Raw genomic sequence first — 25,867 nt, 5'->3', positions numbered from 1 at the left:
ATCGATTGGCGAATATAGCTGCCTTTTCATTGGGGAGTGCTTCAACCACCCCCCACACTTGTGATATGCCCTTATGACAGGATGTAGGCAGTAGTAAGTATGTTCGAGTGACACCCTTCAAACCACCACAGCCCTTTAAAGGGTGTCTAGGAGAGGCCGGCTAATTTTAGCCTACTAGTATGGGGTGCCCAATCATATAAAATGCAGAAATAATGCGAATCTAACTTGATGCGGCAGCCTAGCACAGAGGCAAAAACAACAAGACATCACCGACCACAGAGGAGGCGGACGAGAGGAATGGAGCAGGTGGGCCATGTACGCATCGAAGAGACAGGCGACGTGGGGGCGGGGGGGGGGGGGGGGGGGGGGGGGGGGGGGGGGGGGGACAGGAAGCTGAAGCGGGAAGAAACAGGCGCAGAGTTTCTTTTTGTTGTGTATTTTACTAATCATCGACGCTAGCACGACGAGCTGCAGGTGCTTGTGGCTAGGCCGAACATTAGAGGTCTCCGCAAGCTGAAGCCTTGAGATCAAATCCACTCTTGGCACTTTTATAAAGGGTGAGGTGCTCCAAAGGCTGAGCCTTGAGATCCGCAAGGGAATCTGAGCAGAAATGAATATAATATATGTAGGAGCTAGTAGTAGTAGTAGTAGTAGTAGTAGTAGTAGTAGTAATCAAGTGTAGTAGTAGTAGTAGTAATCAAGTGTGACTAGTCACTTTTTACTCATTCTATAGTGGGACTCGGCTCGAAGCTGAACCGATTGAAGACAACATATAATTAACGCATGATGTTACCTTGTAAGTCAACCTATCGCGCCTTACAAGGCCTCGCACGGTCGCACCTGGAAAAAGATAGTACTGACCAGCGTGCACGTTCAAAGACTGTCTGAGTACTCGTCGCTCGATCCTCATCAGTCAGGAGGTCGAGGGGCAATGCAAGGCCCCGTTCACCTTGCAAATATTTCCTTCTTGTGCATATTGTCATGCTGTTGTCGCAGTGCAGGTGAGTGCCAACACTAGTTAGACTGCGCTCATGAGTCTGCTAATCATATAATATTGTTCCAGGTGATATGATCTAGGTAGGATCGGGAAATGGCGGTGGGATTAATTGCTACAGCACATAATTATATGATGCCCGCTGCCGCAACAATGAGAAGTAAAACGATGTATAGCGCTCAGGTGGCGCTGGTTCTCATCGTAGCATTGGTAAGTGCCAATAGTCTGGCTCGCCTCTACTACTCTGGCATCTTCTCCAGCCAGGGGACAGTATGTGCTGACGTATCTACAACCAATGCTGAGCTGGCGTTCCTGCTAGGCAGACTGAATGAGTTGCGGCCGAGATTGAGAGCCAAGATCATGCAGTCAGCTTCCTCCACCTCCATCCCTGCGATTGAGGATGAAGCGCTCCTCTTGTCAGAGCTGCTCCTGTGGATGGACCAGGTACACACACACAGAGAGAGAGAGAGAGAGAGAGAGAGAGAGAGAGAGAGAGAGAGAGAGAGAGAGAGAGAGAGAGAGAGACACACACACACACACAGAGAGAGAGAGAGAGAGAGAGAGGAAAATTAGGTGTGTGTTCGTGCAGAGATCTGATTCCTTTTGGATGCTAACCTGCAGATGAAATCTGATTTGGCAGGTGAGAAAGCATATGCTAAGCTGGAAGGTAAGCGCGAGGGGTACTGCGGGCGGTCTACAAGTTATAGCTGAGGCGGAAGATCATGAGAGACTAGGAGGCGCTATGCGGGAGAAGAGTTCCGAGGGAGATGATGATGATGACGATGTGCTGGCAGATCGACAATTAGAGCAGAAGCAGGAGAAAGAGAAGGGCGCACTGGTGAATTTCTTCATGACAGAGGAGATCAGAAAATATTTGAGACTTAAGGAGAATCGCAGTGGCAGGAAAAATTTCATGGGGGCAAATGTGACAGTGGGAGCCATCGGCCATGCTTGCGTGGCAATGAAGGCCGAGCTGGAGGAGTACATGGATTACGACGTTGGCGACTTGTGCAAAGACGATTGGCCGCTAGCTCAACGCCTGATGGTGCATGGTTGTGATCCTTTGCCACGTAGGAGATGCTTGGCACGTGCGCCCCCGTACTATCAAAGGCCTCTCCCGGTCGACCAGGCCTTGTGGGTGCTTCCTGACAACCGCAACGTGAGATGGGCACGCTATACATGCAGGTAAGGTAGTACTAATCCACTTTTAATTTGTTGGCTTGAATGTCGGAAAGACGTACTGCAGCGGCAGTACGTCGTCGTCGAGTCTCACAGCTGGCCGCCGTAATTAGTAATTAATTAAGCTAGCGCCGCTTCTGCAGGAACTTCCAATGCTTACAAAATGGGACGCGGAGGGGATTTTCCAAATGCGGCAACTGCTTCAAGCTGGAGGGGTCTCGGTGGATGATGAGCAAGAGCAGGGCAATATCGGCGTCGGAATTTTTGATCGAGGACGTGCTGCGGGAGAAGGCTGTGGGAGAGATCCGGATCGGGCTGGACTGGAGTGTGTCGGTGGGGAGCTTCGCGGCACGCATGCGCGAGTACAACGTGAGCGTGGTGACATGTACGCTGAACCTAGGTGCGCCCTTCAATGAGGTGATCGCGCTGAGGGGCCTTATTCCGCTCTACATCTCCCTGAACCAGCGTTTGCCCTTCTTCGACAACACGCTGGACCTCATTCACACCAACCTTCTACTGGATGGTTGGATTGACTTGCAGTTCTTGGATTTCATTGTCTTCGATTGGGACCGCGTTCTTCGCCCCGGTGGTTTGCTTTGGATTGACAAATTCTTCTGCCACAAGACGGACCTGGATGATTACCTATACATCTTCCGACAGCTCAGCTACAAGAAGCGCAAGTGGGTCATCACTCCCAAATTCGATACATCTATCAAAGGTCAACTCTATTTTTCTGCTCTCTTAGAAAAGCCAGCACGACCGTTTTGAAAATTGAGCGATGCGCATGCGCTTGTTCATATATTATCTCCTCAAACTGATGCAGCAAACATCGTCTTAATTTACTTAATTTTGGAGTCTATCAAATTGGGACGTACTGCTTGCAAAACCCGAAAGAGATAAGAGCTAGAAAGAATATGGCCATTCCACATTGTTCCGTCTGCAATGTAACATACGACCAATTCTTTTGTTGGGTTGAGTAGAAGGAAAGTCTTTTTCTTTGCTTTTGTTGATTACTTAAACTCCCTTGTTGATTAATTAGACTCCCTTGTTGGTATGTTAACACTCTCTCATTTTGATTCAAAACGAGTGGGACTCACGCCGCCTCTAACAACAATGCTATCGTAGCAGAGAAGTTATATAACGACCAACACAATAGTTTCATCTGTGTTTGTTTGCCCATGTCAAGATCTTGCATATTGCCACTTGTCTTTCATATGCACACAACGGTGATTGCATTTAGAGATTCCCCACTTGAAGCTCATATCAACAAAGCTCCACCAAGCACAAAATTGTTTTTTAATAGCGTCTAACTCTTAAATCCATCATGAATTTGTTTGTCCATGTCGTGCATTTTGTGACATGCCTCCAAGCTACGTGGCAAGAAGATTGTTTCCTTCAATTGAAACAATACCTCACATTAGCTCCATATTCAAACTTTCCGATTTCACACAAGAGTTTGAGGTGGTAACTGATGCAAGCAGCCTTGTTGAGGAGGATTCCCTATGCAAGAAAGTCGACCAATTGCCTTTATCTCTCAAAAGCTAAGAATCCATTAGCTAAATTATCCAACTCATGATCTGGAACTTTTAGCCATCAATCATGCTCGCAAGCTATGGAGACATTAGCTTTTTAAGATGCAATTTCTAATTGATCACCAACCATCAAAGCCAAGTGTTAGGGTTCAGGCCAACTCGTCGGCCGTCCATCACTAATTGTCGCTTAGCCTATTCTTTGGATATAACGAAGAATAAGGAGTGGTGAGTTATTCTTCTCATCTAGAGCTCCACCATATCTTTTCTACGGCTACACTGCATGGCACTCGCACACGTGCATGCTTCGCACCATGCACCCATCAAGTGGTATTAGAGCTACAGTGGTTTCCTGATTCGCTCCCTGATGCACGCATGAACTTTGAGACGAGCTAAGATTTTGGCCTTTGGTGTGCAAAAAAGTACAGGTGAGTTCAATGGAGCTCAAATGTGCAAAGTTTGTAGACACAAAGCTTCTAGTATACTTTTATAGTATCTCTATCTCCTGTGCAAATCTGAGCAGCACTATAGAGAGAGAGAGCAAGGAGATAGTGAGAGAGAGCGTGAGCTCTCGGGTGTGTACAAGTAGCAAAGGGTGTGTGTGCATCGATACACACACACACACACACACACACACACACACACACACACACACACAAACACTTTTGGCAAGGAAGGAGAAGCGAGAAAAGAGCGAGGGAACCTCTTGATCGGCCTCTCTCGACATCGTGCATAAAGTGGGTGTGCAGAGTGAGGATCTACGCAACACACACACACACCAATTTTCAACTTTCAATTCTTTCAGCATCAACTTTCGCGGCATCGACTCTCTTTTGGCATTTTTGGCATTAGCATTAGCATCTTTGACGAGCGACGTTTTGACACACACAAGAGTGTGTAGTGATGCATGCCCTATGTGGTTCAGAGATTGATTTTCGTTGAGTTTCGCCATAGCCATGTCGGCTCATAGGTACACGTGGAGATGGATCCACATGTGTTTACTTGCTACAGGTGTTTCATAATTTTCTCTGTAGTTTTCAGAGAGCTTGTTATTGCCATACTCGTTTTGACACATGTATGGCATCTGCGGTTACATGCATAGCCTAGTTGGCTATGATTGACAGATTCTTGCTCTAGTGGGAGCTTTGTGTGTTGTTTCATGCGTGCTAGCCGCTTGCGAGTGCTTGTGCTCTGTTGAGAGTGGCTTTTCACTCCCTGTAAGGAGAGGTATCAACCGAGACTTGCTTGCACTTTTTTTGGTACCTGTTTGTGCGCAAATCCTACTACACTAGCAATGACTACTATTACATGTACGTTGAGTTGCATGTATTGCCACTGTACGACATTGTGGAGCCATCTTTGGGTTGATATTTTGGCAGTTACTCGGGCGTTTCTGAGACTCGATCTAAAAGAGCCCTTTGTGAGACTGTGGCTAATCAATAGTCGTTGCGTGAGGTTTTTTGAAGCCGAGCACTGGGGACTGGGTTACCTAGTGTGAGGTGGATTAGGTTGTGGAGATCCCTTTCCGTGGCAGTTGGGCTGGGTATGTTGGTTAGCATATGGAGTATGCTAGTTAGCATGCCTTGTGTTCTACCTAGCATACAGAGTTAGCTAGTCAGCACAAGATGTATGCTATATAAATGATAGTTAGCACCTAGTATGCTCAATAGCATGACATGTGTCCTAATGCGTATACTAGTTAGCATAGTGAGTATGATAGTTAGCATATGGACAGTGCTAGTTAGCATGCCTTGGGTTCTAAATAGCATACATGGCTAGTTGGTTAACACAATATGTATGCTAATTAACATACCTAGTATGCTAGTTACATACCTAGTATACTCAATTGCATGATAAGTACACTGTCAACACAAAAAGTATGCAAGTTAACACCACTTATGCTAGTTAACACCTAGTATGCTCACTAACACGATGGGTATGCTATTTAAGACAAGGGTTATGCTAGTTAGAACTAGCAGCTGGGCTGGGTATGCCAGTTAGCATATGGAGTATGCTAGTTAGCATGCCCTGTGTTCTACCCAGCATACAGAGTTAGCTAGTCAGCACAAGATGTATGCTAATTAACATAATTTCTGCTAGTTAACACCTAGTATGCTCAACAGCATGATGGGTGTCCTAATGAGTATGCTAGTTAGCATATGGTATGTGCTAGTTAGCATGCCTTGTGCTCTACCTAGCATACAGAGTTACATGGTAAACACAAGATATATGCTAATTAACACTCTTTATGCTAGCTAACATACGTTGTTGCATGCACATTAGGATGTTGATGCTATTTAACGCTATGATTTATTTTCATGAAAATGCTGGATGTCCTAGTTAGCAATCTGAATACTAATCATCATTTGGATGTTGCAGGTTGAGTTATTTCGTAGATTCAAGGAAAAACATCCAGATTGCAAGATTGGCATGAGAATGTTTGAGATGTTGAAGCCATTCTTTTGTAGGCGGCTGAAGGATAGATATACACATGTTGTTGCAAATACCATGTGCAAATGTCCTTTTTGAAGGACACACTGAACCACATACTCTCTTGTGCTTTTGGGATACATAGACCAGGTTGTGACTGTATATGTAGTCTCTGTGCCCCAAGTGAGAACATGGTTGCTTGGCTTCACATCACACGTCCAAAGGTGTCACACATATGTGGGAGTCTGTTCTCTGTCCAAAGCCCGCAGATGTAGTTTTCCATAGAAGGGAATGCCTAATGGGAGAGTGTTTGACATGTGGAGTGAATAGGTTGAAATTATGTTGCTTGCACAAAGAAATGTTGTGCTGGGAGTTTCTTCAACTCTTCAAGACCAAGTTGGAGCTCTTTATCACTCATAATTATGTGGCTTGATGGTAAGGACAACAATTCAAGGATTGCCTTCTTCGGTTTTCGGACAATGTCATCGTGTCAGTTGTTGATTTTGCAGAGAATTATGCCTTCAAGGAACAAAATGAGATTCAGTCAATGCATTGGCCCTCTAGTCAAGTAACCATTTTTGTACACATAATGTACTACCACAGGGTAGGGGAGGTAGTCAAAACCATCCACTTCTTCATATCAGACGACAAGGTGCATGACATGTTGTTCGTGAAACACTGCTTCATGCTACACCGTGACTGGTTACAACAAGAGGGTGTCACTCCTATGCAACATTGGGTGTGGTCTGATGGTGCGGCCTCGCAGTTCAAGGGAGCCATTCCTTTTTACTTCGTTCCAAGATATGGTGGACTTATAGAGATGGGGATGAATTGGTTCTTGTTTGGATCAGGGCACGACAAGGGAGAGCATGATGGTGTCAGTTGTGCAAAAAACCTTGACCCATGAGTAGCTAAGACCTAATAAAGCTATTTTGCGGTGTGCAGCTAATGTGGTTGCTTATTGCCAAGTCAACCTGTCTCGCAGGGAGTACCTTCACACTATCCTTCAAAAGAAAGGGAATGTGCCCGTGTGTTCTGGGTTAAAGAGGGGAAAGTGAAAAGGGAGGTGAAGTGGAATTGAGCCACTGTGGCAAAAACTCGCTTTTTGCATGCTTTTCGTGGTCACAACCCTAGGGATTCAACTGCCCTTGCAACAAGAGCCTTGGCATGCTTCTGTAATGCATGCATGCACGGAAGATGGAATTGCTGCATCAATAAAGCTCACGTGCAGCCTTGGTATTATCATACTCTACTGCCATTACCTGATGAGGCTGTGTCAGATTCTGAGCCAATAGATGAAGCAGCCGCCTACGATGACTTCACGTACGAAGGATCGTGATGTGTTGAGTAGCGCTCTATGTGATGGTGACACATTTGCTGTAAATCCAGATGCTTTGATCAACGTCGAGGATGTGGATTTCTACCTGGTCAAGTGTGTTGCAGCAAAGGAGAAGGTGGAGAAGGGGTACCTCGATGAGTGGGGTAATGCAATTGATAGAGGCTCATATGTTGTGCAAGGTCTGTATTATGAGCAATTGGATGCATACACCTTCAAGCTAGACCACAAGCAGCCCATTCTCCACGTGCTTTCACATCTGGTACGATGTATTAAAATACCCATGGAGCACATCCCAAGGAGACGGCAGGTGTACACAATCAACCCAGAAAGCTATGAAGCAATCTATAATAGCATGCCCTTCAGCTTTTAAGTTGTAATCAATGCATCTTCAATATACTTCTTGCTCGGAGATAATGCAGTTTTATCAAAAAGAGGATTTGAGCTCATCAAGGAAATGTAGAACTCTAGAGAGGGGATCAAACAAGCTCAAAGTCCACCTCCTTTGGTGTCTTACAATTTACGCTTTTTACAGCAGGACTCCATACGGTTTGGGCAGGTAGCCCACAAATATAAATGGAAACTGTAAAAGAAGGCACACCCAGCTTATAAGAAAGGCATCAGGGTTTGGAAACATGTGTACAAAGAAGGCCAGTGGCTTGCACAGTATGATTTATAAGAAGGTATGTTAATTGTGTTATGTGGGTATGCTAGTTAGCATAAATGGTATGCTACTTAGCATACTTTTTATGCTAGTTAGCATAAACAATGTGCTAATTAGCATACCTTTTGCTGGTTTTCAAGGAGAAGAGATGGTAGCTTCTTGTATATTGTGTATGCTAATGCTAATTAGCATACTGTTTATGCTGATTAGCATTAACTTATATATGCTAGCTAGCATAAATAGTATTCTAATTAGTATAACTTTGCTTGTTTTCAAGGAGAAGAGATGGCAGCTTTTTGTATATTGTGTATGTTGATTAGTATACTATGTTGTGAGTGGAATGCTAATCAGTATATTGTTTATGTATATTGTGTATGCTGATTAGTATACTATGTTGTGAGTGGAATGCTAATTAGTATATTGTTTATGCCAGCTGGCATAAACAATATGCTAATTGGCATACCCTTGCTGGTTTAGGGGAGAAGAGATGGAAGCTTTCTGTATACTGTGTATGCTAATTAGCATACCTTTGCTGGTTTCAAGGAGAAGAGATGGCAGCTTTCAGTTCACTGTGTATTCTAATTAGCATATTGTTTATGCCAATTGGCATAAACAGTATGCTAATTAGCATACCTTTGTTAAGTATGGAGCCTGATTTACCCTTGTAATTTTCTGTGGTAAAATCGCACATTTGTAAGGCCCCCATTATGAGGAGAAGCCATCGTGCGTGAAGGAAAATCACTCACCGGAAACCAAAATTTTCACGGACAAGAATCAGGGGCAACTTTAAAGGCCTCGGGGGCGGAGGCCCCCGAGACTTTTTTTCGCCGGAATATTATGGCCGGCCGGCGGCCGGAAAGTGGTCGGAAAACAACCGGTCGGTTGGCCGATGGTCGGTAGTCAATGGCCGATGGCCGGTGGTCGGAAGTCAATGGCCGGTGGCCAGTGGTCGGAAGTCAATGGCCGGTGGCCGAATTCAAAAGCGGACTTGTCTTCTCAAGGGCGGCCACACATGGGCGGATTGGAGGGTCTGATTTGGACTTATTCGCACAAGGGCAGCTACACATGGCTGTCTCTCATAAGAGAGGGCAGCCCTTTTGGCCTATAAAAGGAGGCCATTTCTACACACATTTCATAGTGTGAAGTTGATGCAACAAGGTGAGTGTGAGGTGGTGAGAGTGAAGCAAGGCGGGAGCTCCATTAAGGGTATAATCCCTTTGTAAACTACTTCTTGTTTTGAAGTACTAAAGCCATTGAGTGGCTGCTTTCCCGTGGACGTAGCCCACATTGGGTGAACCACGTATATCGTGTGTACTCTCTCTCTCTCTCTCTCTCTCTCTCTCTCTCTACTCTATAATCTCGTGTATGTAAATCTGTCTCTCTCCATTAAGTAATCTACTCAATTATCTATTTAGCTACGTCTTATTTCCTAACAACTGGTATCAGAGCAAGGTTTGCTCGTAGCTAAATTATCTCAAGGAAAGGATTCCTTGAATTGAGTGGGAGTTATGGCGGAGGAAGGGAAGCTCAAGATTGAGAAGTTCAACGGCAAAAACTACCAACATTGGAAGATGCAGATTGAAGACTATCTCTACCAGAAGGACCTCTATTTGCCACTAGGCGGTCTTGCGAAGAAGCCCGCAACAATGGCAGATGAAGCATGGATTGTCCTTGATCGAAAGGCACTGGGAACAATCCGGTTAAGCTTGGCGTCAACGATGGCCTTCAATGTTTCGGAGATGAAGACCACGGAGGACTTGATGAAGTCACTTGATGACTTCTACGAGAAACCATCGGCATCCAATAAGGTATTTCTTATGAAGCGCTTGTTCAATCTAAAGATGGCAGAGAATGGTTCAGTTGCAGAACACCTAAATGACTTTAACACAAACATAAGTCAACTTCGATCAGTGAAAATCAATTTCGATGACGAAGTGCGAGCTCTCCTTATACTATCATCTCTACCGGATAGTTGGGACAGCCTTGTGATGGCTGTAAGTAATTCTATCTCTGGCACAAATACTCTTAAGTTTGATGATGTTGTGGGTGTTCTCCTAAGCGAGGAAATGCGAAGGAGAAGCACAGGAGAATCATCAAGTGCTGCACTATCATTGGAAACAAGAGGAAGGCTTAAGGAGAGGTTCAAAAACCAAAAGGGTCGTGATCGCTCAAGGCGGAGCAAGTCACGCACAAAGTCAGTTCTTGAATGTTGGAACTGCGGCAAGAAGGGCCACGTCAAGAAGGATTGCTAGTCCAAGAAGAAGAAGGAGACAGAGTCTCAAGACAACAAGCCAACATCGGAGGCCAATGTGGCAGGTAAAGTAGAGCAAGATGCTCTAATTCTCTCATTAGACAATGTGTCTAATTCCTGGATAGTAGATTTCGGGGCTTCATTCCATGCGACACCACACAAGCAACATTTCCAAGACTACACCAAAGGTAATTTTGGGTATGTATACTTGGGAGATGATGAAGCTTGTGAGATTGTCGGCAAAGGTACAGTTTCTGTCAAAACTGATAACGGAAATGAATGGAAGCTTAAAGATGTTAGGCATGTTCCTTCTCTTCGCAAAAATTTGATCTCTACAGGACAATTGGATGATGAAGGTCACAACATTGCATTCGGAAACAAACGGTGGAAGATCTCAAAGGGATCTTTGGTGGTTGCCAAGGGTGAAAGAGTCGGTACACTTTACTTGTGTACTGTTAGCACGCAATCTTCAGCTTGTGCAGCAACTACAGAAGTTGACAGTGCGGTGTGGCACTACCGACTTGGGCATATGAGTGCCAAAGGAATGCAAATCCTTCAAACAAAGAAGCTTCTACCAGGTTTGAAAGAAGTGGACTTAGAGTTCTGTGAAGATTTTGTTTATGGTAAACAAAAGAGGGTAAAATTTCAAAAATCAGGAAATGAAAGAAAAAATAAAAAACTTGAGTTGGTTCATTCTGATGTTTGGGTTCCTGCAAGTACACCATCACTTGGTGGCTCATTGTACTATGTAACATTCATAGACGATGCGACTAGAAAAACATGGGTTTATGTCATGAAGAATAAATCCGATGTATTTTCCATATTTCAAAGGTGGAAAGCCTTTGTGGAGAATGAAACAGGTACCAAGGTTAAATGCCTCAGATCCGACAATGGAGGCGAATATTGCAGCCAAGCTTTTGAAAGCTTTTGTGCTAGCAATGGCATTCGGAGGCAAAGGACAACCCCAAGGACACCTCAACAAAATGGGATTTCGGAAAGGATGAACAGGACAATCATGGAACGAGCACGAAGCATGCGGCTACATGCAGGCCTACCGCTTGAGCTTTGGGCGGAAGCTGTAAGTACGTCTGTGTACTTAATCAATCGGTCACCCTCAACGGCATTGGATGGGGGAGTTCCAGAAGAGGCATGGACAGGTAAACCGGTGAATTATGCATTTCTCAAAGTTTTTGGGTGTGAGGCTTTCATGCACATAGATAGAAGCCTAAGATCAAAGTTAGATGCAAAGTCCAAAAAGTGTTTCTTCATTGGCTATGGAGAAGGTGACTTTGGGTATCGCCTATGGAATCCTGAAATGGTAAAATCTTAAGGAGTAGGGATGTAATTTTTAACGAACAAAATATGTACAAAGATTACTTGGAAAGAAAACAAGCAAAAGAAACAGGTGATGAGTACATGGAGCTTGAGGACGGTGAAGACTCAAGGACTGCAAACGGTGACAATGTGCAACAACGTCAACCAAATGAGGAGCCTCAACCTATTCCCCGAAGATCTACAAGAGCAAGTAGACCTCCAGAAAGGTTTGTTCCTTCCTTCAACCATCTCTTGATCTCAGATTCTGGAGAGCCGGAATCATATGAAGAAGCTATGCAAATAATCCAAAGAAGAATGGACGAAGAGCATGCAAGTGGAGATGGACTCACTACATCGCAACCAAACATGGGAGTTGGTTGAGTTGCCTAAAGGTAAGCGGGCACTTCAAAACAAATGGGTGTACAAGCTAAAGGAAGAAGAAGGTGGGAAGAAAAGGTACAAATCTAGGCTTGTGGTAAAAGGTTTTTCTCAAAAGAAAGGTATTGACTTCAATGAAATATTTTCTCCTGTTGTAAAAATGAACTCAATTAGGCTTGTCTTAAGCCTTGTGGCTGCTCATGATCTAAATCTCGAGCAAATGGATGTAAATACGGCATTCCCTCACAGTGACTTAGAGGAGGAAATCTACATGCTTCAACCAAAGGGGTATGAAGTAAAAGGTAAGGAGAAAATGGTTTGCAGATTAAAGAAGAGCTTGTATGGTTTAAAGCAAGCATCAAGACAATGGTACTTGAAGTTTGATAGATGGATGTTGAATCATGGATTCACAAGATGCAACTCGGATCACTGCGTCTACACGGAGAATTTGGGAGATGGGAAATTCATCATCCTAATGTTGTATGTTGATGACATGTTGATTGCAAGTGCTAACATGCAGGACATCAAAGACCTAAAAGAGGAGCTGTCCAAATCTTTTTGAATGAAAGATTTAGGTGCTGCAAAGAGGATACTTGGTATGAAAATATCAAGGGACAGGACGAAGAAGACAATAAAGCTATCTCAAGAAGATTACATCAAGAAGGTACTAGAAAGGTTTGCAATGCAAAATGCAAAACCAGTTTCTACACCTTTGGCTGGTCATTTTAAACTAACGAAGGATATGTGTCCAAAGACACAAGAGGAGATAGCCTATATGTCTAAAGTTCCATATGCTGCAGCGGTAGGTTCTCTAATGTATGCTATGGTCTGGACAAGGCCAGACATTGCACATGCAGTGGGAGTTGTGAGTAGGTTCATGGACAACCCAGGTAAAGAGCATTGGCAAGCTGTGAAGTGGATACTTAGGTATCTAAAAGGGACAACAACAAATGCTTTGTATTTTGGAGGAACTGATATTTTTCTAGAAGGGTATGCTGATGCAGATATGGCAGGTGACAAAGATACTCGAAGGAGCACTACTGGCTATGTGTTCACGGTTGGAGGCACAGCAGTAAGCTGGGCTTCAAAGCTGCAGAAAGTGGTTTCACTTTCTACCACGGAAGCAGAGTATGTAGCAATGACGGAGGCAAGCAAAGAAATTCTGTGGCTTCACAGATTCTTAGAAGAGCTTGGATTCAAACAAGACAATTGTGTCTTGTACAGTGATAGCCAAAGCACTATCCATCTTGCGAAGAACTCAGCCTTTCATTTAAGGACAAAGCACATTGAGGTGAGATATCACTTCATACGCACTCTTTTGGAAGAGGGACAACTAAAGCTAGGAAAGGTGCATACAAGTGAAAATCCTGCAGACATGTTTACAAAGGTGGTCAACAAGGAGAAGTTGAGCTTTTGCTCATCTTCAATCGGCATTCAAGGATAAGAAGCCAGAATGGAAAGCAGTCACCGGTTTGGTTTGGAGATCAGTCTCCAAGTGGGAGATTGTTAAGTATGGAGCCTGATTTACCCTTGTAATTTTCTATGGTAAAATCGCACATTTGTAAGGCCCCCATTATGAGGAGAAGCCATCGTGCGTGAAGGAAAATCACTCACCGGAAACCAAAATTTTCACGGACAAGAATCAGGGGCAACTTTAAAGGCCTCGGGGGCGGAGGCCCCCGAGACTTTTTTTCGCCGGAATATTATGGCCGGACGGTGGCCGGAAAGTGGTCGGAAAACAACCGGTCGGTTGGCCGGTGGCCGGTAGTCAATGGCCGATGGCCGGTGGTCGGAAGTCAATGGCTGGTGGCCGGTGGTCGGAAGTCAATGGCCGGTGGCCGGTGGCCGAATTCAAAAGCGGACTTGTCTTCTCAAGGGCGGCCACACATGGGCGGATTGGAGGGTCCGATTTGGACTTATTCGCACAAGGGCGGCTACACATGGCTGTCTCTCATAAGAGAGGGCAACCCTTTTGGCCTATAAAAGGAGGCCATTTATACACACATTTCATAGTGTGAAGTTGATGCAACAAGGTGAGTGTGAGGTGGTGAGAGTGAAGCAAGGCGGGAGCTATATTAAGGGTATAATCCCTTTGTAAACTACTTCTTGTTTTGAAGTACTAAAGCCATTGAGTGGCTGCTTTCCCGTGGACATAGCCCACATTGGGTGAACCACGTATATCGTGTGTACTCTCTCTCTCTCTCTCTCTCTACTCTATAATCTCGTGTATGTAAATCTGTCTCTCTCCATTAAGTAATCTACTCAATTATCTATTTAGCTACGTCTTATTTCCTAACAACCTTTGCTAGTTTTAAGGAGAAGAGATGACAGCTTTCTGTACATTGTGTGTTCTAATTAGCATACTATGCTGTGAGTGAAAGTTAGCACAAACAAAAATGCACAGTATACTAATTGAAGGTATGCTAATTAGCATATTGTTTAATGCCAGTTGGCATAAACATTATGCTAATAAGCATATCTTTGTTGGTTTCAAGGAGAAGAGATGGCAAGTTTCTGCATCATGTGTATGCTAATTAGCATACTGCTTATGCTAGTTGGCATTCTTGGGTATGCTAATCAGCATAGTTAGCTGGCATAAATAATATGCTAATTAACATAGTTTTGTTGGTTTCAAGGAGAAGGGATGGTATCTTTCTGTATACTGTGTATGCTAATTAGCATACTATACTGAGTGGAAGTTAGCACAAACAAAAATGTACACTATGCCAATTGAAGGTATGCTAATTAGCATACCTTTGCTGGTTTTAAGGAGAAGAGATAACAGCTCTCTGTATATTGTGTATGCTAATAAGCATACCATGTATGCTAATTAGCATATTGTATGTTGGTTTCAAGAAGGGATGGCAGCTTTCTATATACTGTATATGCTAATTAGTATACTATGTTGTGAGTGAAAGTTATCAAAAACAAAAATCCATAGTATGCTAATTGAAGGAATGCTAATTAGCATACCATTGTTGGTTTCAAGGAGAAGACATGGCAGCTTCCTGTATATTGTATATGCTAATTAGCATACTATGGTATGCTGTGAGTGGAAGTTAGTGAGTGGAAGTTAGCACAAACAAAAATGCAGTATACTAATTAGAATGTATTCTAATTAGCTACTGTGGGTATGCTAATTAGCATAAACAATTTGCTAACTAGCATAAACATTTTGCTAATTAGCATATCTTTGTTGATTTCCAATGAGAATGTATACAAATTCAATGATGGCTAGCATGCAAGTATGCTAATTAACATGAATAAGCATACCTTTTTTTCTAGTTATCATACTTGCATGCTAGCCATCATACAAAATGTTTTAACTAGCTAAAAAAGTATGCTAATTAGCATACCTTTTCTTCTAGTTAGCATACTTGCATGCTAGCCATCATACACAATGTTTTAACTAGCTAAAAAAGTATGCTAATTAGCATACCTTTTCTTCTAGTTAGCATACTTGCATGCTAGCCATCATACACAGTATGCTAACTAGAAGAAAAGGTATGCTAATTAGCATACTTTTTTAGCTAGTTAAAACATTGTGTATGATGGCTAGCATGCAAGTATGCTAACTAGAAGAAAAGGTATGCTAATTAGCATACTTTTTTAGCTAGTTAAAACATTTTGTATGATGGCTAGCGTGCAAGTATGCTAACTAGAAGAAAAGGTATGCTAATTAGCATACCCTGTTTGCTAGTTAGCACATTGTGCACTAATTAGCATATTTAATATGCTGATTAGCATGCTTGTTTCTAATTGGGAAACTCTTTATGCTAGTTAGCATGCATAGTTTGTTAACTAGCATAAAGGGTATGCTTATTAGCATACACAGAATGCTAACTAGCATACAAAAAATGCCAACTAGTATTCACAATATGCTAGCCAGGATAACTAGCTGTGCTAACTAGCATACACAGTATGCTTACCACCACGACAATGTATGCTAGCTATATCTCATAGTATGCTAACTAGAATAACTAGGTTTTCCAACTACCATACACAATATGCTAGCCACCATACCCACTAAGCTAAGTAGCATATAGAGGGCTAGTGTAGGAATCAAGGCTGGATAACTGCTCCTTAACATTATCTTACCAGAACTCAGTGTGATTGGAGGTCCTTGCCTTGTGACCTTGCCACACCATTCAGCTGGTATCCTCTACTGGCAGGTGGAAGCTCTACATTTTGTCCCCAAGGAGCATGCAACAACAAAGCATATTAGGTGATAGGTATGCTCACATGGCATTTTGACTATTGCACTCATTTTGTGTACTTCTAGTGGCAGACCACAGCCAATACACTTGTTGCTTGTTGTCCCATCACGTACCCCTCCTATACACTCTGTAAAAGTGTCCATAACTATCTTGCATAAGGCAGTGGGGATGAAGGAGCCTTGTATCATTCTACTTCTCTACATGAGCGGCTGCAATTGACTATTCGCAGGCGTGCACTTTTGCTTCCTGCACCTCCACATTAATATACAAACCAATCAAAACATAAGCATGGTAAGTACATAGGATAGTTGTGCACATATTCGAAACACAAAAACCATTGGCACTTACATGAAGACAAGTTATGTCAATATCAACTGCAGTGGGGGTGTCCTCACTGTGAGGAAACACCAAACCATCCAGTGTCTCTTTCAGTGTCTTGATCTTTACCTTGAGCTCTATTTCTCTCCTTGCATCCACACTATCAGTGAGGCCTAAACATCGCAATTCATTCTCAGCATCATGAAGCTTATGTCTCATAGCAAGTACTACAGGGCTGACCATATCATGGCTTGCTTTCAAAACCCTCGCAGCTTCAAGCTCCTGACCCCATTCTTGAGCTGCTATTTAGCATCTTGTAGTCGATTTTTGAGATAGTCCCTTGCACTCATGATGTGCTTCAAATCAGAGAGCCCGAAATATGACAAGCTTGATGTCACTTTGTGAGAGTTGTTAATAGAGAGGGGTTTGCCCTGGTAGCAAAAACAACATTTAGAGCTACTTGGCCAGCGCAATCGTCCTTTGTTTCCGTGGATCCCTCCTCTGTTTTTTGACTTGAGGGGTGGGTATTACGCACCCTCCACTTTTCAACATGGGCATCGTAGTATCCCTTTTCTTGAAGGTCCTGCAAATGCTGGACAGCAAACTCAGCCCAATTGAACTGCATGATTGAGCCACTTGCAATTTCCATTGGACTGGATTGTTTTACAAAACCCTTTGCAAAAGCTGAATTAATTTCCATGTTGGTGGAGGCCTTCTAGTACACCCTGTAGTGCAGCTGAAGTACTTGGTCGTACATGTCACTATGAATGCTACTACATGTGAAGCGATATTTGTTGCGATACTATGGATTGTTTTACAAAACCCTTCGCAAAAGCTGAATTAATTTCCATGTTGGTGGAGGCCTTCTGGTACACCCTGTAGTGCAGCTGAAGTACTTGGTCGTACATGTCACTATGAATGCTACTACATTTGAAGCGATATTTGCTATGATTCTTCACCTCTCTGAATACACTGAACCACTCCACATTTGTAATCTGCTCCCACTTCACCAATTTGGGGTCGACAGCGTCCATGGAGAGGCCATGGACAACATTAAACTCTTTTGTTGTTACACAAAACTTTTCCTAGAGTGGGATGTTCAGCTTGGGAGCTTTCCATCGGCCTGCACACCATAGAGGATTATAAGATTAAAACCTTACAGAACCCCACTAGAATAGGGATGTCCAGTAATTTCTACATGGGCAATTGCGCAGGCTCTCCTTAGATGCAATCATCTAAGCATGCACCGTGGAGGAGATAACCATCCTGCAAGGTGAATGGTTCCTCTCTCTTCCCCAAAGCAAGGGCTGACATTATGTCTCTATAGTCAGGGTCAGTAGCATACTCATCTATCATAGAAGATAGATCATTGTGACTAGCTATAGACACCGCATTAACTTTTGGTCGTCGTGAAAGTGTATCGGTCACTTGATTATGCTTACCCACAATGTGAGCAATATGAAAATAAAATTGCGAAAGAAAATTTTCCCACCTCATTTGTTTGTCCGAAAGATTGATTTGCGTCATGAAGTACTTGAGACTTTGGTGGTTGGTTCGTATAATAAATGGAGTCCCCAATAAATAATGCTTCCATGTATCTAGGACATGTAGAATAACTAAAAGCTCTTTCTCATAAATGCCTAAGACACATTCATCTGTATTGAACCTTCGGCTCTCATATGATATGGCATGCCCTTCTTGAATCAAGACTGCTCTAAGGCAATCAGCATAAGCATCACATTAGACCTCAAATGGCTTTGAGAGATCTAGAAGTATGAGGACTGGTTGGGAGGTAAGCTTCTCTTTGAGATTGTCAAAAGAATTTTGCTCCTTAGTAGTCTTAATGTTCTTCTTAGCTAAGTCATGTAGTGGTCCTGCTATTTGAGAAGATTTTGCTATGAAGCGTCTATATATGCACACATCCCAATAAAGCTTCTTAGCTCATGTAGATTATTTGGATTAGGCCATGCTTTTATTACCTCTAACTTCAATGGATTCATCCAGATACCATCTTGAGAGATAATACGACCTAAGTATTGAATCTCTTGGAGGAAAAATTTGCTTTTCTTTTGGTTGAGAAAAAGCTTGTTCTCCCTCAATGCTTGGAAAATCACTTGGAGATGTTGCTTATGTTCCTCCAAGGACTTGGAGTAGATGATGATATCATCAAAGAACACTTCAGTGAATTTGCAGTAGGGTCTAAATATTTTCTCCGTTAATCGATTGAACATGGCTAGTGCTTTGGTCAAGCCAAAAGGCATGACTAGATATTCATAAAGACCAAATGTTGTGCAAAACGCGGTCTTTAGGATATCTTCATCCACTATCCTTATTTGATGATAGCCACTTTTAAGGTCAATCCTTCTGAAGTAGGTGACGCCTTGTAGCTTATGAAACAGATCTTCTACCCAACATACAAGAAATATGTTCTTTGATAGTGATATGGTTTAGTGCTCGATAGTCCACACACATACGGTATGTATCATCTTTCTTTGCACTAAAAGGACTGGAGAACAAAAGGGAGAGTAGCTAGGCCTCTCCATCCCTTTGTCAACCAATTCTTTGTACTTGCCTCATGATCTCCTCTTGTTGAGCTTGAAAAACTCGATAAGGAGGCTTGTGGTGAGCTTCCTGGAAGGAGCTCAATCACCCCCTCATTTCGGAGGTAAGTCCATAGGGATATCATTGATGAACACATCTTGGAATCCTTTTAAAAAATTAGACAAGTCTAGCTCTTCTTGATTCCTACCATTTACATTTGATGAAACATTAGGATCTTTTAGGGACTCTTTGACAAAAATCATGTACGCAGAAACTCAGCTCTTCATTGATTTATCAAAAGCAGGAGGATTTACAAGTGGTATAGTACGCCCACACTCACTAGCATCTATATACATGTTCTTTCCCCTGTAGGTGAAGTAGATTCTCCTTTTAGGGAACTTCACATTGGCAACCATGCAATCAAACCATGGCGCCCCTAGGTTAGCATCCTCATGTTAAAGAGGAGAGATGAAAAAGTCTTCTTTGTTGACATAGCTTTGTACATGAAGCCTTAACTTCCCAATCAAGGGAGTAACGGAGGCTTGTTGTCCCTTGAAATCTATGTCAGCAGCTACAATATCTCCCATCTCAAAATCTTGAATGCCCAACTTGGTGGCCAACTCCGTTGATATGAAGTTGTGAGTAGAGCCATGATCAAACAGGATGAAGGCATCATGCTCCCTTACCTTTCCCCAAGCATAAGAGAGAGATAATCCTTTACAATGAGCATCCTCTTTTGGAGCTTTGATCGTGGAAGCCCTAGGAGTCTCAGTGCGAGCATTTTTCTTGGAGCAAGAACGATAGCCATGTCCTTGCTCCCCACACTTACAACACTTATGGTCCTTGCAAAAAGCTTCAAGCTCTTCAGGAAAGAGTTTGTTTTTGCCTTTGTAAACTCCCTTCTCCTTCGATTGATTGTTGTTGTTGTTGTTGTTAAAAGTGCCTTGGGAAGAATTTTGGGCATAGGTTTTCCCCTTTGCATCATTTTTATCTTTGTTTTCCATGGGCTTGACATTTTGTCTAGCCCCTTGTTGGAAATTGATGCACGAAGCAACCATGGTGTGATGGATTACTTCGATGATAGAACCAGGCCGTTGAGAGTTGACATATTCGGCCATCTCTTCAGGTAATATCGCACAGAACTATTGCTTTTTCTCGGCGAAGTCTATCTTTTGGAAGACAATAGCCTTGATATGTAAATCCCAAAACTTGTCTACATATTGATGGATAGACTCATGAGAGAGAAGCTTCAAACTCTGCCATTTGATAAGCACTTTGTCCTTTGCATCACTTGCAAAAGGAGTTGCTTCATGATGGAAACTCGTAAAGTTTTCCATGTCTTTGGGGCTTCGTCGTTTCCACGAAGGCTATCCCACCATTGACGAGGCAATTTCTAGAAGTGCATAGCTACATGGCATAGCTTGGAGGACTTTGTGAAACCCTCGTCTCCAAAGGCAGCATCAAATTGCTAGATGAAGGCCAGCAGTGGCACCAAAGGTGCCATCATAGGTGAGAAAAGAGATACTCTTTCCTCCCTCTTTGAACTTCTTGAGATTTTGTGACCTTCACCATGCAGGGTATGTTTTGCGATGTCCTCCCCTCTTGTATTCTCTAGGAGAATAGCCATAGCTTTCATTGGAAGAAGAGGAAGGTGAAGAAGAAGGAGAAGAGGGTGACCTCTTTCTTGCCCTTTTCTTCCTTTGTTTCCTCTCTTCCCTTTTGGAGTGACGAGGAGAAGGACTGTGAGTTGAACGTTTCCTCTTGGGAGGAGTTGGCGATTGTCTAGACCGTCATCTTCGTGGAGCCACATCTTCAGAGGAACTTAAAGTTTCATTGCTTTCTTGCTCTTTGGATTCCTCCTCTCGTATGGGAGAGAGTCTTCTTTTGGAGGTCTCTTCAAGAGGCCTCCTAATCTCTCTCTCCTCTTGGAGAGGAAGGGAAATCACATAAAGCGTGAAGTTGTTGAGTAACTTTGGCTTGCAAAGCAGAGTTGCCCATATCTTGTTGAAACCGAGTAATGAGATGATTGACAAACATGGGGGCATCATCATTAGCACCTTCATGTGCAAAATCAAAGCTATCAATGTTCATTCTACTCTCTTGGTTATTGTCAATCATGTTAACAAAATTTGTGTACTTTCTTAGTGTATGCTTTGGCAATTCAAAACCTTAGTTTCCACTCCTCTTAGCCTCTGAAAATTGGTGCTTAAGTATCTACACCCACGGCGTGAAGTGGTTAATTATAAAGAGTAGTGGAGTGGGTCTAATATTGCAGAATTGTCGAGGGCTCGCTCCTTTTGGACTTCTTATGGCTCAATAATGGTAAAGCCATAGGCAAATCTAAAAAGACCCCATTATTAAGTCCAAAGCTTCCAAGGTGTGCACCATATCCCACATAGTGGGCTCAACAAAACCGATAATAGATCCCATTCCCACTTACCCTAATATAATCAACAAAATCAACCATTTATAGGCTACTTAAGGACCTCTCTTCTTAAGCAAAAGAAGAGAAACCAAATGCTCTGATACCAATGTAATGATAATGGCCTATTAACTTTGAGAGTAGCGGAAATTAGAGAAATTACTTTTGTGAAATTACTTTGTGATCATAGCCGGTGAACTTTATTGATGGTAGCAACATAAACATAGAATTAGTTAACTTGGCATGAACAATACTTTTGCAAGAGAGAGAGTTTAGAGAACATGACAAAAATTGAGGACCATGTTTACGTGGAACCGATCCCCCCTCCAATAGGCATTTGTATTATAGTTTCTCCCATCAAGAGAGACTTGTTACAATACAATCTTTGTGTTTCTTGTGACCTAGGTGATGCAATAAAGATGGAAAGATTCATGCATCACGAGCATAACATACACTTTGTGGAAAGAAATAACTATCACGAGCCTCAGTCCTAAGACCTCAAAGACCTTTGAAGGTGGAGAGAGCTAGCAAAGGAATGAGGGTAGGGAAGAGGAAGAAGAAACATTTCATAGGAGAAAGAATTAGTTCCTCACTTTTCATCACTCTTCTTGCTAGCATACATAATAGCATAGTAATGAAGATGGAGAAGATGGAAAGCTTCAGAATTGCATGGCTCTTGGTTGGATTTTCATTCCATAGCCAAGAGTGTTGGTGTAGGCTCTCAACCTCTCTACTTGCTTGGGGAAGGAGAGGGAGCTCTTGCACTTTGCACAATACACAATAAGAGTGTGTGTGAGTGTGTGTAGAAGAGTATACCCATCAAGCAACCCCCTAGCTTGCTTTGGTCGACCTCCCCTTCTAACTTATGCTTGAAGCTCATTGGACCCCTCTTGGCCTAGTCAATCACAAGCAAGGGCATATCAAGCAACAAGGGTAGTAGCCTTGGAACAAGTGTCCCCCTTTCTCCTTTGAGAGAGAGGACTTGATAAATGCTAAAATAACTAATTAAATCCACTAAATTATCATTGGACCCTTGGAAGGCCAACCAATAGGCTTTAGGCACACCATGAGCGTAACCTAGCTAGGGGCTTGACATGTGTCATAATTGCCTCTTGGGCAAAGGTTGCCCTTTGGGAGAGGGAGTGGTCAAGAAACCCCCCCCCCCCCCCCCCCCCCCCCCCTTTCTTGCATGGATCGCCCCCTCCTTGTAGGGATTTGTTTTGACTTTTGTGACACCTCAAGCCCCTCAACCTTGGGTCCAGTTATCACTACAAGCCTGGCCCTTAAGCCCCTCAAGCTTGGGTTGGGTTCCCACCTCAAGTACAGCCCTAGCATCTCAAGCATGACAAGCACCTCAATCATCAAGAACTTCAAGCTTCTCAAGCATCTCAATCATCAAGCATGACAAGCAACTCAAGCTTGGGCCGGGTTCCCACCTTAAACACAGCCCTAGCTTACGTAAGGTCAAAGGACTTTTAACACTAACTATTGGAGGTCTTTAATGAAGCTAACCCTAAGGTCTTTAAGCTCCATTGGTTAGCCTTGCTCTTTGACATACCATCTCTCATTTGGGCCCCTTTACCATTGGCCCCCTATTGAGATAGATCTATAAGCACCAATATCCTAACCCTTGTTCCCATTTATTCTCCCACATTAAATGATCAATTTAATATAAGAAAATCATTGGGTTGATTAGATATTAGATTTTTTATGACAAATTTCATAAGTATTTTGTCACATTCTCTTGAACTATGGATGCTAGTAGTGATTTGGAGAGGAATCTCAAAGCTCGAGCAAGATTCTCCGAGCAATCCATAAAACGAGCAAGATAGGGCAAGGCATGTACAAAACAAAAACCAAACATGATTTCTTAGCACCTATTTTTTATGGTAAATCAACCAGAAATTTTTGACCGACAAAACCCTTTGAACAAGGTTTGGGTAGAGTGTTTTCTTTGATGGGCTAGAACACTTGGAACCATTATAATGGCATGTTGATATTTGTCTCCAATTTCAACCCCCCAGAAGAAGGATTAAACCATGTGCATCAGCGATGCCAACACACCCTCAAAAACATTTGCGGGCATATCCTCGAGCAGCATGTTGTATGCATACCTCTCCAACCATGCAGACATGCGGCTGACCAAAATCATCGTAAACTCCTTACTTCCATTCTCTTTGTCACTATCTAGCTGTATATCCTCCTTTTACTCTCGCTGCAGCTGCTGCTCTATGAAAATCACATTGGACCAGGGTTCCAAATTGTCAGAATTCCCTGACGCATTATGCACTATGCTGATGTACGTCCGCCATGGCAGACATTAACGCATAATCCTTTGCACATGGACAATATCAAGGTAAGGACATATAGTCCTCAAGAAGTGTAATCTTGAGGAGTCTCCATGGAAGTCAAAATGCATGGGAGTTTTTGTCAAATACTAATGAGTTCCTGGCCTACCATATAAAGGAATTAAATAGATTGGTAGCTCTAGTTTCAGCCGCGCATGCGTGCACTTACGCCTGCAATATCATGACCAAACAAGACAAGTTTTTGAGCAACGTCAACACTGTTCTTATGTTCGTTATTCAGCAGAGTAGCCACGCTGCAATGTCGGTGTTGGGATGTTCTAGAGACGAATACAGGCTAGCTAATTAGGCGGGCGCTCCAAGATCGAAGGTGTTGAACGTTACTGCTCGTCTCCGGGTTATGAGCTTGGTAGCGTTAACTTCTATGTGCGACCTATAATTGTGGGCAGCACCCGTCGCTCCTTTCACATGACAATGGACACAGCCGCCGACCTTACGTGGTTTCAATGCCCGACCTGCCACCCATGCTTGGAGCAGCTGGACCAGCCCATCTTTGACCCCGAGTGGACTCCACAAGTCTTTCCATAATCAGAGGTGACTCCCCTCTCTACAATCTCCTGGGCGCCGCCTCCAATTAAATGTCGAGGCCGGACAGCTCCGTCTGCACCTACCTTAAAGCGTAGCAGGACGATGACATGCCCGTCGGCAAGCTCGTCTCTGGCACTCGCGCTACTTGACTTCTTGTTCGGTGCCATCGAAGCTGTTGTGACCAAGATGGTGGCTTCGAGGCCATGGCCAGAATCATGGGTCTGAGCCGCGGCCCCCTCGTCTTTCCATTACAGTTGCATCGTAGAGCACTGCCCAACACCTTCTCCTACTGCCTTCCCCGCATGTAACTCGTCGGACTCTTCCATGCTCACGTTCACCACCATCGCACCCAACACCATCTTCAATCCTCTCAAAGTCAACCCTCGGTATCCAATCTACTACAATTGATGAGAACAATTAGATCATACACTCCCCTTCTGTAAACGCATGGATAACCACCATCGAGGAGTCCATACTCATTGGCTGCATGCTGTGAAAAGGGGGCGAACTAGGGGGGATGCACGCTGTGAGTGATGGCAACAGCTTGCAAACACACACACGCACGCACACTATTGTCATTGGTGAGGCCATTCCATTGCTTACATCCAACCTACACACACTGGCACAGGCGGCAGGCCAGCTCTACGCCGTGGATGGTAACCATCTCGGCGCCTCTGTGATGAGGGCTTGCAGATCAACAAAGTCGCCAAGGTTAAAGCTGCCCACAAGGAGCAGATCAACGAAGTCGCCAAGGTTAAAGCTGCCCACAAGGAGAAGACACACAAAGCTGACCATCCCCACGTTAACGATGGCGACTGCAAACCTCCTCCAAGGCTGACAAATCAGCAGCAAAAAAGAATTAATTGCTTTCTATCAGCTCTGCCAAAGGTATCAACGTCGTGAATAGTTTCCTCAACCTCATGCCTGGCCTCTTCGACATCGACCCATGCACCGACGATGGCGGCTTACAGATCGAAGGGTGTTGGAAGTCCTCTCTCTCTCTCTCTCTCTCTCTCTCTCTCTCTCTCTCTCTCTCTCTCTCTCTCTCTCTCTCTCTCTCTCTCTCTCTCTCTCTCTCTCTCTCTCTCTCTCTCTCTCTCTCTCTCTCTCTCTCTCTCTCTCTCTCTCTCTCTCTCTCTCTCTCTCTCTCTCTCTCTCTCTCTCTCTCTCTCTCTCTCTCTCTCTCTCTCTCTCTCTCTCCCTCAGTTTTTTTTTTTTAAAACTCACTGAAAGAGCGCGCGCCGGCGCGCGCTCTTTCAGTGAGTTTCTTTTTAAAAACTGGCTCTGTGTGTGTGTGTGTGTGTGTGTGTGTGTGTGTGTGTGTGTGTGTGTGTGTGTGTGTGTGTGTGTGTGTGTGTGTTGTGTGTGTGTGTGTGTGTGTGTGTGTGTGTGTGTGTGTG

At 43.6% G+C, this 25,867-nt stretch overlaps 1 protein-coding gene and 1 pseudogene across 3 annotated transcripts; one reads left to right on the top strand and one right to left on the bottom strand.

Annotated features, from left to right (window-relative positions):
* Positions 1 to 601: 601 nt before the first annotated feature.
* On the top strand, positions 602 to 3,169 carry LOC147451816 (putative methyltransferase At1g29790). 3 transcript variants are annotated; one of them, XM_086518831.1, is made up of 4 exons: positions 602 to 1,001; positions 1,064 to 1,438; positions 1,635 to 2,179; positions 2,317 to 3,169. In XM_086518831.1, exons 2-4 carry the CDS (start codon positions 1,091 to 1,093, stop codon positions 2,939 to 2,941), a joined length of 1,518 nt encoding a protein of 505 aa, XP_086374957.1. In that variant the 5' UTR covers positions 602 to 1,001; positions 1,064 to 1,090; the 3' UTR covers positions 2,942 to 3,169. The 3 variants fall into 3 exon arrangements, with proteins under 3 accessions (XP_086374957.1, XP_086374959.1, XP_086374960.1); XM_086518833.1 differs by lacking the exon at positions 602 to 1,001 and having other exon boundaries at positions 1,067 to 1,204; positions 1,318 to 1,438; XM_086518834.1 differs by lacking the exon at positions 602 to 1,001 and having other exon boundaries at positions 1,075 to 1,204; positions 1,314 to 1,438.
* Positions 3,170 to 24,224: 21,055 nt separating this feature from the next.
* LOC147451815 (uncharacterized) lies at positions 24,225 to 25,407 on the bottom strand (annotated as a pseudogene).
* Between the last annotated feature and the right edge of the window lie 460 nt (positions 25,408 to 25,867).

This window comes from Adiantum capillus-veneris, chromosome 8 (genome assembly GCF_014529385.1).
Source record: "Adiantum capillus-veneris isolate H3 chromosome 8, ASM1452938v2, whole genome shotgun sequence".
NCBI lineage: Eukaryota > Viridiplantae > Streptophyta > Polypodiopsida > Polypodiales > Pteridaceae > Adiantum > Adiantum capillus-veneris.
The sequence above is the reverse complement of the archived record's forward strand: the minus strand, read 5'-3'. Positions and strand labels throughout refer to the sequence as shown.